Raw genomic sequence first — 15,787 nt, forward strand, 5'->3', positions numbered from 1 at the left:
CGGCAGAATTTTTCCAACTCGATGCTATTATAAATAAAATAAATAAAAGATTCTCAAGAAGAGCTGCAAGTAATTTCCTTATTATTCGCAAAATTTCGCTTTTTCTTGGTCATGCTTAAGCTATTGAGACGGAAAGAACAATTTGATACGAGATGAGAAAAGAATCAAAACTGGCTTGGATTCATGAACGTACATAAAGAAAACTAGCTGGCAATGGCACATATGAGCAATTTGTAGATGAAAATGCAATGTGAGCAAACAGGACTCCCAGATTATTCCGAAACACAAAAGAACTCGGGATTTTCTTTTATGCAAAAAGTAAGGGATTTTGAAAGGGAATGGCTTACCAAAATGCTGATTGTGAGGGAAAAAACAAAAAAGCAAACTCTCAGTCTCAGAGGAAAACCTCTAGAGCTAACATGGAACACCTAAAAATAAATGCACATGCTCCAATAGAGAATCACCTTATTCACTAAAATCAAATAGTCACCGCCCCTTTTGGTAATTCCATATTCTTAACTGAGAAAATTCTCAGTGAGAGATTGGCATTCCCCACAGCAAAAGTGGTGGGAAAAAAGTTCTTTTTGTACACACTGCGATGATGGTGATGATGATGCTTACAATCGCCCAAAGCAACCGCAATAACAATCAATTCCCTTCTCTCTCTTCCCCTTTCCTCACACTCTTTTGGCTCCTGCACTCCTATTCTTGGTCCTCTGTACCGCGCTTTCCCCCATATGTGGGCATACTGAATCTTTGCCCATTTTGTGGATTCTCTAGACATTTCAAGAAATTTTAGTTAGACGTCATGAAATGCTAAGGCAGTAAGATACCATGGAGAAGAAGTGTGGTTGCTGGGCTGCTCTGAGGCTCAGTCTTAGTGGTGCCTGCAAGTCCTCTGATCCCAAAAACTCTGCTAATTCCATCCCAAGGACCAGTCTTGTTTATGATGCAGGTATTGATACTACTTATATTGTGTAAAAAGTGATTTGTTTGAATTCTGTCCAGTAATGTTTCCTATTTCCTGTTCTTCGTTCAATATTTGAGCCCAATAACATAAATCTCTTCCAAATTCTTGCTATCATAAAGGGTCTCCTTTTCTTTTTACTTGCCATTAATCTTGTTTCATGTTTTGCTTGCCTTAATTTACTGCAAAAGATTACCTAATCAATTCTTTTGACCGGTTCTGTCTTTCTCTCCCTCGCCGTCTGACACAATTCGATGAACTGCTCTCTTGACTTCCACGTATATGCTTATCAAGACCATTTGAAGCTGTAGTTTGGAACTGAAAATGTAAAAGCATATCCGTCAATTTTCAGCTTTGAGCACTTTATAAGTGGATACATTAGCATCCAAATCTCCTGTTTAGCAGTTCCAGGACGAAAGTATATATCTATAAAAATATGCGACGGTTTTCTTTTCTCTGCTCGAAAATGTTTCTGATGCTCTGCTGAATGATATTAGACTGAAGTTTAACTACCTGTCAGCTTATTGTATTTGTTTGTTCTACTCTTCTCATTTATTGGGACTCATACAGATAATTTCTTTCTTTCTAATGTTTGTCTCTTGATATCAAGAAAATCAACCGGATTTGCTGTCTTACCATTGGTATTCTGTTAGTGCAGCTACAGAGACAAGATACCTTAATGCTAGCAACCGCGAGATGTGTGCTCCAGATGAAGCACAAAACTCTTCTAATAATCCTCATCCTGATCCTCTGCCAACAGAGAATAAGGCACCTTGCCAGCTGCTTCAGTTTAGCTTCCAAGAGTTGAAAGCCGCAACAGGAAATTTTAGACCAGATAGCATTTTGGGTGAGGGTGGATTCGGGTATGTCTTCAAAGGATGGATAGAGGAAAATGGAACAGCTCCAGCCAAACCTGGGTCTGGAACCACTGTTGCAGTCAAGAGCTTGAAGCCAGATGGACTGCAAGGCCACAGAGAATGGGTGGTTAGTAGATTATCTGGTCGTGGTTAGTAGAATAATGTCAAATTGAAGAATTAAGATCCCAAAATGGCACATACAACAAGTGAGTTTTTGTTCATGCAGGCTGAAGTAGACTTCCTTGGACAGCTTCATCATGCTAATCTTGTTAAACTCATTGGATATTGCATAGAAGATGATCAGAGGCTGCTTGTTTATGAGTTTATGACACGGGGAAGCCTTGAAAATCATCTTTTTAGAAGTAAGCGTGGATATATTTTAAAGTTTATCGTACAGTTATGTCATTACTTGAAATCTTTTCGGTTAAGTAGAATATCTCAAGTTGTAGTCTATACATCTGGCAAAAAATGTAACATGTGAAACTGATGGGAGATTCATTTAACATGATAATGAAATGTAATGTGTAGTGTGCTAGCTGATTGCATTTCCATGAATATGGGCACTATAATTGTTCTTATTCCTCTTCAAGACTGATGATCCAAACATGTTGGAATGTTGTGCTAATGTCTATCAAACAGTTATATTAAAATGAATATGAAAGTCAAAGCAGCACAGACATAATCCATTGACAAAGTAGACTTTGAATTCTTTGCAGCTTCTTACTGAACTTGCTAGGGTGCATTCCCAATTGGATTTCTCTGCCACCCTTGACCTGATACCTAATTCTGATTGTGGAGAAATCTTCTATTATAAGAATTTTACCTATAGGGATCCGTGCATAAATTACTCTTGACATTGCTTACTACCATATTGTACCTCTAACTGATCCTAATTTGTTTCATCAAACAAATGCTGTTGTGAAAATAATTGAAGGGACCATACCTCTCCCATGGTCCAACAGGATTAAAATTGCCCTTGGTGCGGCAAGAGGCTTAGCCTTTCTCCATGGAGGCCCTGAACCTGTCATTTATAGAGATTTCAAGACATCTAATATTCTGCTTGACTCGGTAGGTGTTCAAAATTGTAAAAGACAATTTGCTTTATCAAGAACATAAATTACATTCTGACAGTATGATTGATTTCACAGGAATATAATGCAAAGCTTTCAGATTTTGGGCTAGCAAAAGCAGGCCCTCAAGGAGACAAAACACATGTCTCTACAAGGGTTGTTGGAACATACGGTTACGCTGCACCAGAGTATGTAATGACAGGTATACACACAAAGATTTGAATTTTCATATGTATATAAACACGTCTATTCACTGTTCCCCATTCCATTATGTTCAGGGGATTTTACTTCATTTTTTTTCCCCTCTTTGGGGTAGTGGGAAAGGAGAGGGGGGGGGGGGGAAGGAAACTTAGCTCCTTGGGATTCACTCAACTTGCTTAGCTGCATCTTGTTGTTGCTCATCACACGCTGAAAAGTATCTTTACACTATATCAGGCACTCTAAGATTTTGAAATCAGTGACTCATTCAAAACTACATTGAATATCTCAGAACAGTGCATTGTTATGTTTGTTAAGTTGGCAATTGGCTTCACTCCCAAATGATTTTACCACTTAAGCACCCAAATTGTAGTGTATATGTAATTTAGATTACCTAATAACATAGCCCAAAACATTCCTTCTTAAAGAGGTTTTGGTATTTGCAAGACCAATATAATTTTGGCTTTTGATTTCCACCAGGGCACTTGACTTCAAAGAGTGATGTTTATAGCTTTGGTGTTGTGCTCTTGGAGATTTTGACGGGTCGGAGGTCTATGGACAAAAAGCGCCCTAGTGGAGAACAAAATCTTGTGACATGGGCTCGGCCATATTTAGCTGACAAGAGAAAGGTTTACCAACTGGTTGACCCCCGTCTGGAACTTAATTACTCCCTTAAAGGAGTCCAAAAGGTTTCTCAGCTAGCTTGTAACTGCTTAAGCAGGGATCCTAAATCCCGCCCGTCAATGGATGAAGTTGTGAAAGTTCTAACCCCACTCCAAGACCTCAATGATCTTGCTATACTATCTTATCACTCTCGCTTTTCTCAACCAGGAAGGCGTAGGAAGAAAAATGATGGAATTCACCAACTCAGCTGCAGCCAATCAAGGAGTATCAGAGATTCTCCATTGAATTCTGGGAAGCAGCACGGTAAATAACAGTAGGTCCTGAACTGCCTCAAGTGGATCAAAGCCTCCAACAAGTTCATACGAAGGCCGTGGTAGAATGTTGATGAGAATATGTGTTATGAGGTTAATGCAGAAGGGGAGGTGGTTTATCTTCCTTTTCTTTAGATGCTCAGGGTTGATTAGCGTTGAGATCTAACAGTTTGATTTGCAGAATGTCTTCTAGTCCCTGTGTTTTGTAATTAGAAAATACCATTGTCGCCAGAAAACTCTCTTTTCCGGGATTGTTGTTTGCTGCTTTTTGAGTACTACCTGCTTCAGGTTGTTAACGTTCATCTTGCAAATTAATTAAATTGAAATGCAGAGGTCATTTGTGCTTTTCATGGAACACCAGTGCTTTTATTCCTAACATCATTGAGAAAACACACACCATGTCTAAAGCAAGAATATGCTTGCGTAGCTTGAAGAAAACACACCACCAACCGGGCAGCAACTACATCCGTATCCATGAAAATTCATCTTTTTAAAAATTCGAGTGTCTGTCAAGCTCAAGATAGAATCTGGTATACTTTACACATTGACCTAACCACATATTCTTGATGAGATAACCAGTTCTCTTTAAATTTTATCTAATTCATTAACTTTACCTTACATGGCCGGTAAAAGTCACAACCACGGAGTAGTTTTAGACTTTATAGTATCTTTCTTGAGAATGCCATATTTTTAGCTGATGCAGAAGCCACAAACTTATCCTTTGCAACAAATTGAAATTGAGGGTGATTTTTCTTTCTTCATTTGTCTGCAAAGAAATGGACAATCCACTACTTCGCACAAACAAACCCATTATCATTTTAGAATTTACATGGATGTTTTATCATGCATACACATATCATGGTTAAGCCTGCTTTTAGAATTTAAGCGCACATTTGGATTGTTATTTTCTAAAATTTTTATAGAAAAGTATACTGTAGTGATTTGATGTATGTGAAGTGAAAAGATGATTGAAAAATGTATTCATAAAAAACATAGTTTTTTTGGAAAAAAAATGGCAATCCAAACAAAGCAAATAGTGTTAATAACTTGCCGTGGTGAAGTGTTCGACGAGTCTCCCGAAAAATGAGTCCAGTATCCAGTCGAATTGCAAATGGCAAAGAGTGACGATCATATTAGAGCTTACTTTTTTGGAGGAGCTGAGTTGATTCCGTGGGAGTGGTAGGAAACTTTTCTTAGAAAAGTTTCCATTCATTCCAGGATACAACTATGACTTTTTTCATTTTTAATAGAAAAAAATTTAAATAAATTTAATTTCGATCGCCATCATAAACCAACGAATACCTTCAAGATCATAGACTTATATAGAATTCTTATAAATCACTCACCGGCCCATATTGTCAGCGACAACGACACAGCTATGACTTCTGTCTGGAAACTCAAACTTTGGTTGTGGCAGTTTGGACTTTCTGAGCTTTATGGCTGGGCCTTTAGCAGCAAGCAGCATTTGGAATTTAACGATATTATTTTACTGCTCAGTTCTTCTGTTTAGGGACTTTCTTTGAGAGTTTATGGATCAGGTATTTGATTGTAGCCAAACAAAGAAAAGGAAAATCAGAAGACAGATTTCAAGATTTTTACTTTGTTCTACAATTGCACCCCCGATTTTATTGGGAATTTAGTTGAGCTAGAAAGGGTACCAGAATTCATATCACAAGTAAGCGCCAATTTAAAACCTAGAAAACTTTCAAAGAAATTAATATGGAATTCATATAGATAAAAATGAAAATATTTTTTTTTGAATCTTAAGGTAATTTTGAAAAGGAAAATAGAAACTTACGTGATGTCCCCACGGACTTTAGGGCCTTTACTCCTAAATCCTAGATCGATCGATCACAACAATTCGGCAATAGGTAGAGACGACTAATGTTGGTTTTCATCCCAACATATATATGAGTTATTTGTTGTGATGTTATTATATTATTATTATTATTCCTCTGCTGACCATCATTTCATTTGTGTGATGGGTTTCTTGTAATCATATTAAAAAGGTAGTATTTTTTAATTTCAACAAAGCATTAACAAAAAAATAAATGAATAATTCAATATATAATCACACATTCTAAATTTAGAAAATAGCAAAAGTAAAAAAAAAAGAACATGCGGCTGCTCTGGATTTTTCAATCTATTCCATAAATTAAAGTTGGGGTGGGTCAAAAAAAAAAAAAAGAAGAAATACTTTTCGGTGACAAAAGATGTAGTAGGATATATATATAACAGCATGCGGAAACAATTCAATCTAATTAGCTTCTCTTCTCAAACTCCTCCATATTGTTCTAGTAAGTTGGAAACTGTTTGATCAGCAGCTTAGGTTATTGCCCAAGTTTTCTGCCCACTTGACTTCATCTCGACCGTGCGTTTGACGGGGCGGTCTCCGCAATCAATAATGTAAAGGAAAATCAAGCAGGGAATTAATGCTTTCTAACGGGTTCCGCACTTGTAAACTGGATCGAACTGTTTCATTTGAAAGACAGAAGCAAGATGCTAATTCAAAGACACAATTACTCGGAAAATAAAATACTTACAGTATCAGAAGATGAATTGGAAAGCAAGCACATAAACCATGCAAGATATTTTACTGTATTCCCTGAGCGCTTTTCATTTTTAGGCATAAAAATTTTACAGGTCAATCTTGATCTGCACTGAGGTAAACTCGTCCAAAGAAACTGGAATTCTTCAAAATAAAGTCATCGGATATATAGCTCACCTGGAGTCATATATATATATATATATATATATATATATATATATATATATATTTCATGCACCTGATACGGTGCACTAATCAAATGTCTTCCGTTTGATTAGTGCATGAACAGCAAAGAGAAAGTTGACCGACTTGCTTTGCTGATGACTAAGCAAATATTGATTTTGATCTGTACATTCGAATAAGAGACAATGGGGGAATAAGAAAGACGCATAAATTAACTTCTCTGCCTCTTTTCAAGCAAATAATAATATGCTTAAACGATACAAAAAGAAATGTTACGTTGGCTAAGTGGTTTGCTGAACTAAATCGAAAAAAATAAATAACAAGCGGGGTGGGCCGCTCTTGCAGCATCATCATACGACACTATATTAGGTTCAACTCGCTTTCTTCAGCTCTCAAAATTATTTAAAAAAAAAAAAAAAATTCCTTTCTCCGGGACTTCATCCCTGCAGCTATCTAATTAAATTTACCACATGCTGATGCTATACCTTGAGCAATAAACTTTTTGTACTAATATGGGAGAGAAGAGGGATCACAATCAAGTGTTCCGTCCATTTATTCATTGAGGCAATAAATGAATAAAATTTACATTAAAAAACTTGGATAATATATAGAGAAGTCCTTAACTAGACTGATGAAAGCTAGTATATATAGTATTAAGTATGTTTAAGGTTAGGATGCAAAAGAACAGCTTAGGCAAAAAGTTGGGTGCTTATTTGTAGCAAATCCTACTACAGCTGCATGATTTGTGTCCTTGCAACTAACACTGCAACAGATCATAAAGTATCAATTCGAGGAGGAACTAAAACTGGGTGGCATGTAGAAAAAGATGCAACAATGGAGGAGTCATGCGACTATTCTAGCAATCAAACAGTAATAGTCCCCTGATCATTTGTATAGAGTATAATGAGAGAAAGAGAGAGAGAGAGAGCAATAGTTAAGGTTCTAAAGTCTGGAGTGCAAATGGAATAACAGATGATCATCACATCACATACAGAAAGTGATATTGGCGCGGCTCAATCTGAGATCGGAGTTTACGATAAACCTTGCGTAAATCCGTCTTCGGATTGAACCTCACCAATATCGCTTTCCCATTTTGCTCCCTCAACTACTTTAGATTACGAAATAATGCTCTCTAGCTACCTAGCTACCATGCTTGTATCTTCATAAACATTGCTGCGCCAAATGACCACGTACGTGGTCGCATCCCAGACGAAGCTGGCTTCAGCTGCATGCGCCCGGTACCCGCTAAGGAACATAAAAAGGCATATCAATCAAGTTGAAAGAATTGGTCTTATGGTCGGATATAGCAAAACAACATGATGTATAGTGCTTGGTTTAAGTGGAGATGTGGGGACTTACGATGGAAAGATCCAACAAAGGCTTGATTAATTGAGGGAGTTCAACGTTGGAGTAAAAGATGTGGGCGAATGCATATATATTATATATGTTGGTGGTTGGGTGGTGGCATTAATGCTGAAGTAGGGATCATAAAATCTGTCAAATCATGATTTACATATCCTAGTAAATTCTGGACTTTTGAGGTGAAAACAATTTTATATTGCACGTATATATAGTTTATAAAAGCCTAACGTCAAGAAAAAATGCAAAAAAAAATTGTTTATTCAAGTTCGATCAAGATATGAAAATCATAATCCCTTTCCAACTTCAAAACGGAGACCAAGGTTGAAGATCATTCAAAGAAGAAAAAAGAACTTGATAAACTAGAGCCTCATCCAGTTTCACACAGAATAGTAACACTGAAAATTGTCGGAAAACATACGCTTGAGAATGTTGATTAAGGAATAAGTAGCCGCTACAGTACATATCCTCTACTTTAGGTCAAGAAAGAAAGGAATCAATCGAGAAGGGCAAATAGCATAATCATGAACGTGGCTGCAAACAAACTTGCAAGAATAAACCTGCAACGACAACATTAATTGGTCATATGCAGGACATCGTAATCTGAATCTTGTGAAGGAAAGAGAGGGGGAGAAGTTTGAGGATTGTGGACTACTGAGGAGAGCGAAGAAGGATGGAGAAGAAGGGGAGAATGTATAATGGTAGGGTTTGCCTCGGGATGGGAAGGTGAAGAAGGTGAGGAGAATGATGTCTAAGGGGAGCAGCTTACTTTAGGGTTCGTCATGCTTAGTTTGCACTCAAATGAGTAAAAATCAAACACTTGGACTAAGACTCCCCTTCTCTCTCTCTCTCTCTCTCGCGCGCATGCACCTGAAAAAAATATTCTCCACCAAAAAAACCAACCCAGGCAACCCCCCCTTTTCATTGTACCTCAACTTTCTGTCTATTGTTATTTTAAGCTCCCCACTTTTAGACCATGCTCATGCTTCTACTTAATTAACGATGTTTTCCAGAGAATGAGATCGTTACATTGGCTTATTTGCAAACCCCCTGCTTTCTGTACAACATTCTATTAATGATTGCTCATAGTCCTCGCACTGATTAACTTTTTTCTTTGGCATGAGCAGCATAGCATGCATATGATCTCAAAATGCGGGAACACGAGGGTTTCTAATTTACCATTTTGAAGAATTTTATGTGTACCCTCTTTGATCCGATCCCTTTTTTTTTTTTTGAAAAAAAAAAACCTCTCGCTTTTGTTTTAAGGTAAAAGTGACCTCTTTTGTTATAGGTAAATCAATTCAAGTATCCAGAGGCAGAGGGGATGCGACTATAGGAGTAAAAGTTTACAGTAGTATATACATGGTATATCCTGCATTAATTACATCAATGGTTTGGTTTCAGTTTTCATTTATTTCGTTTTCGTCGTTGGGTGGCCGGCTGAGTAGTTTGCACAACAAAAGTTATCAATTTATGGTAGTGACGCTATGTATAGAATAATGAGATAGAGCCGTGTACCGTGCAAGACTTTTTATACGTTAGTCATCTATCAAAAGACCAACAAGCTTAGGAGCAGAGACAATATACTAGTAACTATTACGTAGAAGGAAGCAAAAGCACTAAGGTGACAAGGGAAAAAGAGAAAAATACCTTGGGAACAGGAGTGCAGAATGTCAGCGTAGGATTGTCTACATACAAAGAAGTTTCGGAAGGAAGCTGCAGCTGCAGCTGCGTACGTACGAAGTTGCAATGTGACATCAAACCCTTTTTATTTGCAAATAACAAATATGTGAGACACAATCTTAATAACTTAATGATTTTAGTCACAAATTAATAAACACCTATTCTAATCACTAAAGATTGCATGAGCCAAAGCGGGGACACCGGCGCTAAAGAAGCCTTTGCCTTGGGCCTGCACTGGGGGACAATCATCTTGAATTTCTACCCTTTTGGCCTTTCCGTTTGCCCTCTGGCTTCCTCATCCTCGTCGGGTCTCTACCTTTTTCCCTTATGATGATTTTGGGAAATCCCAAAAGCCTCTTTTTTTTTTTCTTCTTCTTCTTTTTCGCATGAAATCTTTTTCTCTAGAAATTCCTTACCCTCAAATCTTACCCAGGTACCCTCCTCTGTCTCCCTCTCTCTCTCTCTCTCATGATTTTTGTAGATAAGTTCGCGTGCCACTAACCAAACAGATTCCCCCACGCCTTAAGCCATTGCACCTCATCAACTTGGTTTACTATTCTCAACCCCTGATCCTAAGGACTCTCTCTCTCATTCTGTGTGTGTGTTTGCAAAGACTAGAAGTGGAAAAGATGGTCAAAAGTTGGCTTTGTTTCTATTGTATGGCTTTACATTTGCCTTTTTATTTTACTAGTAATGGATTGTCTTGTCTTTATTTTTGTTGTCTCATGTCATGTTGAGAGCAACATATGACCAGTTTGTGTGCGCTCTAATAATGCTTAAATCTTAATCAAAGTGGTGGACTAAGAAATATCCCTGTTTTCCTCTCACCAAAGATTTCTTTCTAACATTAGTGGGCCTTTTTATTTCCCTTTGATTTCTCATTTCTGAAAAAAAAAATAAAAAATTCTTGTTTGTCATGGTGGCCCTTCAATTCTGCTGGAGAACATGACACAATTCTTGGCAGCTTCACGATAGGAATGGGTTGAAATTTTGAATTTTTCAGAGTACGATATATTCTTATGGGGATAGTTGAATCCTCTTATGGGAGTTGAAACCAAAAGGAGAGAAAAACGAAGCAACCCAATTTTTGCATCGTTTTCAAAGTTACATACTGCTAGTAGCTAGTTAGTGCGTTTAGGCGAGCTGTTCTCTTCATACTAAACATTTTCGTTTAATTCAATTAGCGGGATTACGTTGTCTCAGTCCCGCTTAGTAGTGGTATTATAAACAGTAAAATTATTGTCTGGTTTGCTTTTCAGCCTTCGTACGCAAGCTTCTACTTCTTTTGTCAGCCCAAAAGCAAATTATATTGTCAAGAAACGAAGTTGGATTGACGATAAAAATATCATAATTACCAACTTTGATTTACTTTTCCTTGGTTAATAAAACTTAAACCGGAAATTTTTTCACCGCATAAACTTCCACCAGTAGCCTTTTTGCATGAAACCTCATTCACCACACCGTACTATTTCAATCTCAAAGAGAGCAAACAATTGGCTTGAGGACTGAGATATACGATCTATATATTTTGATAAACGGTACAAGGTCGCCAACCGATTGACAGACTCAACTCGAACTCGGAATGAATCGGATTCAAGCAACAAAACCTTGGCTATTCTATGATGCAGTTGATGCTTGATAGTTGTGTCTCAATCATGCATGTCAATTTGGCCAACGTCATTTGTCAGTTTGCGAAGACACTGAGAACATTTCTGCCCACGAACTCGAGTTGCTGCACCCCCCACAAGGCCCTCTCTCTCACTTTCTTCAGCTGTGTCGTGTGTGTGTGGATGCATGATTGATCCCCCTGTAGTCTGTCCAGAAATGCAGGCATGTTTATCTCCTAGAAGAGCCCGAAAGCTTTATTGCGAATTTGCCTTAGTGGTTGAATAGATGGCTTTTACTTTCTGAAAAGACTGCCAAACCAATGCATTCTAGTGGACCGCAACTTTGTACGAGAGTATATTTTTTCGGTTATTACGGTTGGGATCCGCCGTTTGATCGTAGGCAAAATTTCCCAAGAGCAAATACCATGGAGCACTTGTACAATGCCTCGGACTCTCAAAATCTACCTGAGTCCTATCATTAATTAACCGATGCCTCCCCCTTCCTTCCAATCCCCTTCAGTTCTCTTCTGCCTTCCGTTTGCAATTCTGCTGCTGCTGTATATGTTCTTTGTCTTTTTAAGTTACAGAACTAGCCGCTGGTTAAAAACCTTGCGATTTCCAAACTTTCAAAATTTGGCCTAACAAGATCACGATCTTGTCGAAGATCATGAATTTATTAAGGAGATCATCTTTCTGGACGTGGAACATCATCACCCGTGCATCCCTCAAGTTAAAATTTCCTTTACATCAAACCATGCTTGCCTGATACAATAGAAATACGGGGAGAATCAGTAGTTCTCTAGTACTCTGGATTAAGCAACTTAATCACGGAAGCATCAATAGTCAGAAGCGAATAGTATCATCGTGTTATCCCGTATCTTTATTTCATCCGTCTAACAACTAATCTATGTCTCCGAAAAGACCAAACAGATTTACATATAAGATATTCAATTCGAGAATTATAAGCACGAAGATCCGATCCATGGGTTTTATAGCCACGACTTGCTAAAACGTAGTACGCTTAAGAATTCTATGATCTCATCGTTTTCCTGTTCATCGTCCTGCTTGGATCGGATACAGTTTACTTAGAAAACCTCTTGGCTCAGTATATCACTACCCATGCATCAAATGCAAATATGTACTAGTTTGAGTTTGTTTATGCACATATACCTCAAATTCATAGAGCACGAAGAACAGCGCCTAATTTACGTTTTCCTCTCCTGTAAATAATTCACGAACTTCATAAGGAAATGTCAGGCTATCGCTGTCAAACCAAGTAATTTGTGATAAATCTTTTCTAAGAAACAGGTCGCTCGTAAAAGGGATCTTATCAGAATTTCCTTTTTCTATTCTGATTCCCTGTCTTTAAGTTCATTGAAGCATGTTTCAACACTCGGAAAATGTAAACCCCCATAAAGCTATAAAGCATAAGCACAAAAAGTTGCAGATGACATACATATTCTGTCGACAAAATTTCAAGTGCACACATATATTCATAGTGCTGAATCACTGCTGATACATTACAGAGAAAACACATCTATTACTCGACGACAAAATGACTAGTTAAAAATGCTTCCGGGCAAAAAATGACAGGGACTAAATGAGATGAACACAATACCCTTGGCTCAAGGAAGCTATAGTTGAAATTACCATTATTATTGGAGAAAGCTTTCTCTTGTTATGTTCTCAATGCATCATGTGAAGCGTCATGCATAATAAATTCCTTGAGTTTCTAAATGAATTTAACGACACTTCTAGGGGAATGTGCTCGACATAATAAGGAAGTTCAAATTGCAAAATTTCCAGCGTCCTAGTTCCTGGACACTGTTCATACGGACCGGTACACCAGTGGTCAGTAATCCATCCGTCCTAGTTTAATAGGTTTTTTTTTTCCCTTTTTCATACATCTCAAATTATAATCCACTTTCAAATTAAAATATTATACTCCCCCCATCTCACTTTAATAGTCTTGATTTTTCTTACACAATTTTTTAAAAATTAGTTAACTTTGTTGGAAAAGTAATTCTAATTTAGTGTTTTTTTTAAATACCCTTAAATTAATATTAGGAGTGTCATTAATCACTACACCTTTACATTAATTATACTACCAATAATGATGGTATATTGCACCAGTCAAGACATATATCAAAGAAATTATTGCTAAAAAAGTTGACTGCATTAAATAAGGTAGACTATATATACTTATATAAATATATTAAATAAGGGTATTTTAAAAAGTTAAAGGTTAACTTATATTTTTCAATTGAAAGGTGGACTATAATTTGATACAGATGAATCAAGACTATAAACGTGGGATGGAAGGAGCAGTTAACTTTTAATTTCACTAAAATATTCTTATTTAATATACTTGTTACCCTTGATTATAATTTATCATATTCAATAATTACTTTGATTGAAATCTTGAATGGTACAACTTTTCATCAGTATTGTTGTTGCAATTAATGTAAATATATGGTGATTAGTCATACTCCTAATATTGACTAAATTAATTTTTAAAAAATAATTGATTAGATTTACTCTTCCAATAAAAGTAGTTGATTTGTTTAACTATGTGAAAAAAGCCGAAAGTATTGTAGTGGGACGAAAGAAGCACTAAAATTAGCTACTTGTCTTCGACTATCATTAAACTAAAAGTCAACAAGAAACTTCTGTATTAAACGAGAGTATATAAGCAATAAGTGAAAAATAATGAGATTTCGTGGCTTGATTCTCGGATTTATTTTCACCAAACCAACCAATACACTGACTTAGAGTTGCAAACGAATCAAATCGCTCATGAGTCAACTTGGTCAAAACTCAATTCGAATTCGATCAATATCGAGGTAGAGTCGAGCTCTCAAGTTGAGCTCGAACCTGATTCGAGATTGAGTTCGAGTATAGAAAACTCATTAGCTAGCGAGCCGCATAATTATATATATAATAGAGAAATATCATATATATTCCTAATATTTTATTATTTGTTAGCAAAAATTACTATATACTCGATCTTTTAAAATAAAAAAATATTTTATTTTAAAAATTACTATTTTATTCATTTTTAAAATAAAAAATAATTATTTTTATTTTTAAAAAGATCGAGTAGACTCGAGTTCGAGCTTGACTCTGCTCAAATTTGAGATCGAGTTCAAGCTCAATTTCGAGTTTGGTAATTGAATCGATACTCGACTTGATTACGGTAAAATTAGACTTGATTTAACTCGTTTGCAACCTTAGGTTGGTTGTTTAACATTGTGTTGTGTCAAAAGGACATGTAGATGAATCTCATTAGAAGTTGTTGTGAGGTCTTGGAAACCATTGACGAAAGTAAAACAATTTCTAATGTTTGGTAAGGTTGCACGTTAGATTCTAAATTGCTTGTATGGATTCTTCTATTACCTACTTAAGTGCACCGGATATTAGATGGGACTGGTGTACTTTGGTTTTCAAAAGTTCAAAATTTCAACTTGAAAGCACCTTGAAATAGCGGGTACGTTGGTATGTCGTAGTTTTATGGACTAATTTCATTTTGCAAATTTGTATGAGCTCATTTGAATTGTAAGTTTTTAAAATTTTTGATGAAATATATACAATAGAGATATATATAAGATAAAAAAAATTATTGAAAAATGTATAGAGAAAATTGTTTCATAGAAACTAGCAATCTGGACAACGTTTATTTAATAAACTTTAATTTTGAACATTTTATACCGTTAATATCTCATAGTTGTCCTACTTATGTCCAACAATAACAATAGTAAAACTAATGGAAATGAGAATTGTGCACACAAAATGCTTTTTGCATTATTGATAGGATTCCAAAATGATGGTAAGTATAATTGATAGGATTTCAAGATGGTGGCAATCCAAACAAGGCTAATATTTTTTAACTTCTATCATAAGCTTTAAATTTGAATGTTTTACACTGTTAGCATCTTATATCCATTCTATTTATGTCCAACCAATAACAACAGCAAACTAATGAAATTGAAGATCGTGCACACAAAGTTTTTTTTTTTTTTTTTTTTTATTGATAGGATTCCAAGATGATGGTAAAGTATAAATGCTAATAGATTGAGAAAGAAAGAAAGTTTTGTGATGCCAATACAAGTTGGCTTAATTGTCAAATATGGTATACTTTCTCACAAAAGATCGACACGAACCTCTATAATAGGTCTATCTCAAGACATGCCCTGATTAGACTAGTCAATGGGTCAAGTTCGGGCTGAAATTGAATATTCCGAACCCAAATCCGTTTATTTATTTTTGTTCCGGATTAGACCTGCACACCTAATGAATCTTATATTTGATCTCTCAGATTTGGATCCAATTGGGTTCGGAATATACTTGTACCTGAAATTATATATTAATATGTATATACAT

At 36.3% G+C, this 15,787-nt stretch overlaps 1 protein-coding gene across 2 annotated transcripts; it reads left to right on the plus strand.

The window, feature by feature from the left end:
• The first annotated feature begins 638 nt into the window (after nt 1–638).
• Nucleotides 639–4,384, plus strand: LOC113776253 (probable serine/threonine-protein kinase PIX7). Of its 2 annotated transcripts, none has more exons than XM_027321369.1 (6): nt 639–955; nt 1,626–1,951; nt 2,051–2,186; nt 2,759–2,892; nt 2,973–3,096; nt 3,573–4,384. In XM_027321369.1, exons 1-6 carry the CDS (start codon nt 835–837, stop codon nt 4,025–4,027), a joined length of 1,296 nt encoding a protein of 431 aa, XP_027177170.1. In that variant the 5' UTR covers nt 639–834; the 3' UTR covers nt 4,028–4,384. The 2 variants fall into 2 exon arrangements, with proteins under 2 accessions (XP_027177170.1, XP_027177171.1); XM_027321370.1 differs by having other exon boundaries at nt 889–955; nt 1,621–1,951.
• The last annotated feature ends 11,403 nt before the right edge of the window (nt 4,385–15,787 follow it).

This window comes from Coffea eugenioides, chromosome 6 (assembly GCF_003713205.1).
Source record: "Coffea eugenioides isolate CCC68of chromosome 6, Ceug_1.0, whole genome shotgun sequence".
NCBI lineage: Eukaryota > Viridiplantae > Streptophyta > Magnoliopsida > Gentianales > Rubiaceae > Coffea > Coffea eugenioides.

Excerpts from the sequence above, each read along its gene's own strand:
- LOC113776253 (XM_027321369.1), top strand. The coding sequence starts at position 835 with ATGGAGAAGAAGTGTGGTTGCTGGGCTGCTCTGAGGCTCAGTCTTAGT. Across the intron at positions 2,187-2,758 it reads TGAAAATCATCTTTTTAGAA|GGACCATACCTCTCCCATGG; the intron begins GTAAGCGTGGAT and ends AAATAATTGAAG. Across the intron at positions 3,097-3,572 it reads ACCAGAGTATGTAATGACAG|GGCACTTGACTTCAAAGAGT; the intron begins GTATACACACAA and ends GATTTCCACCAG.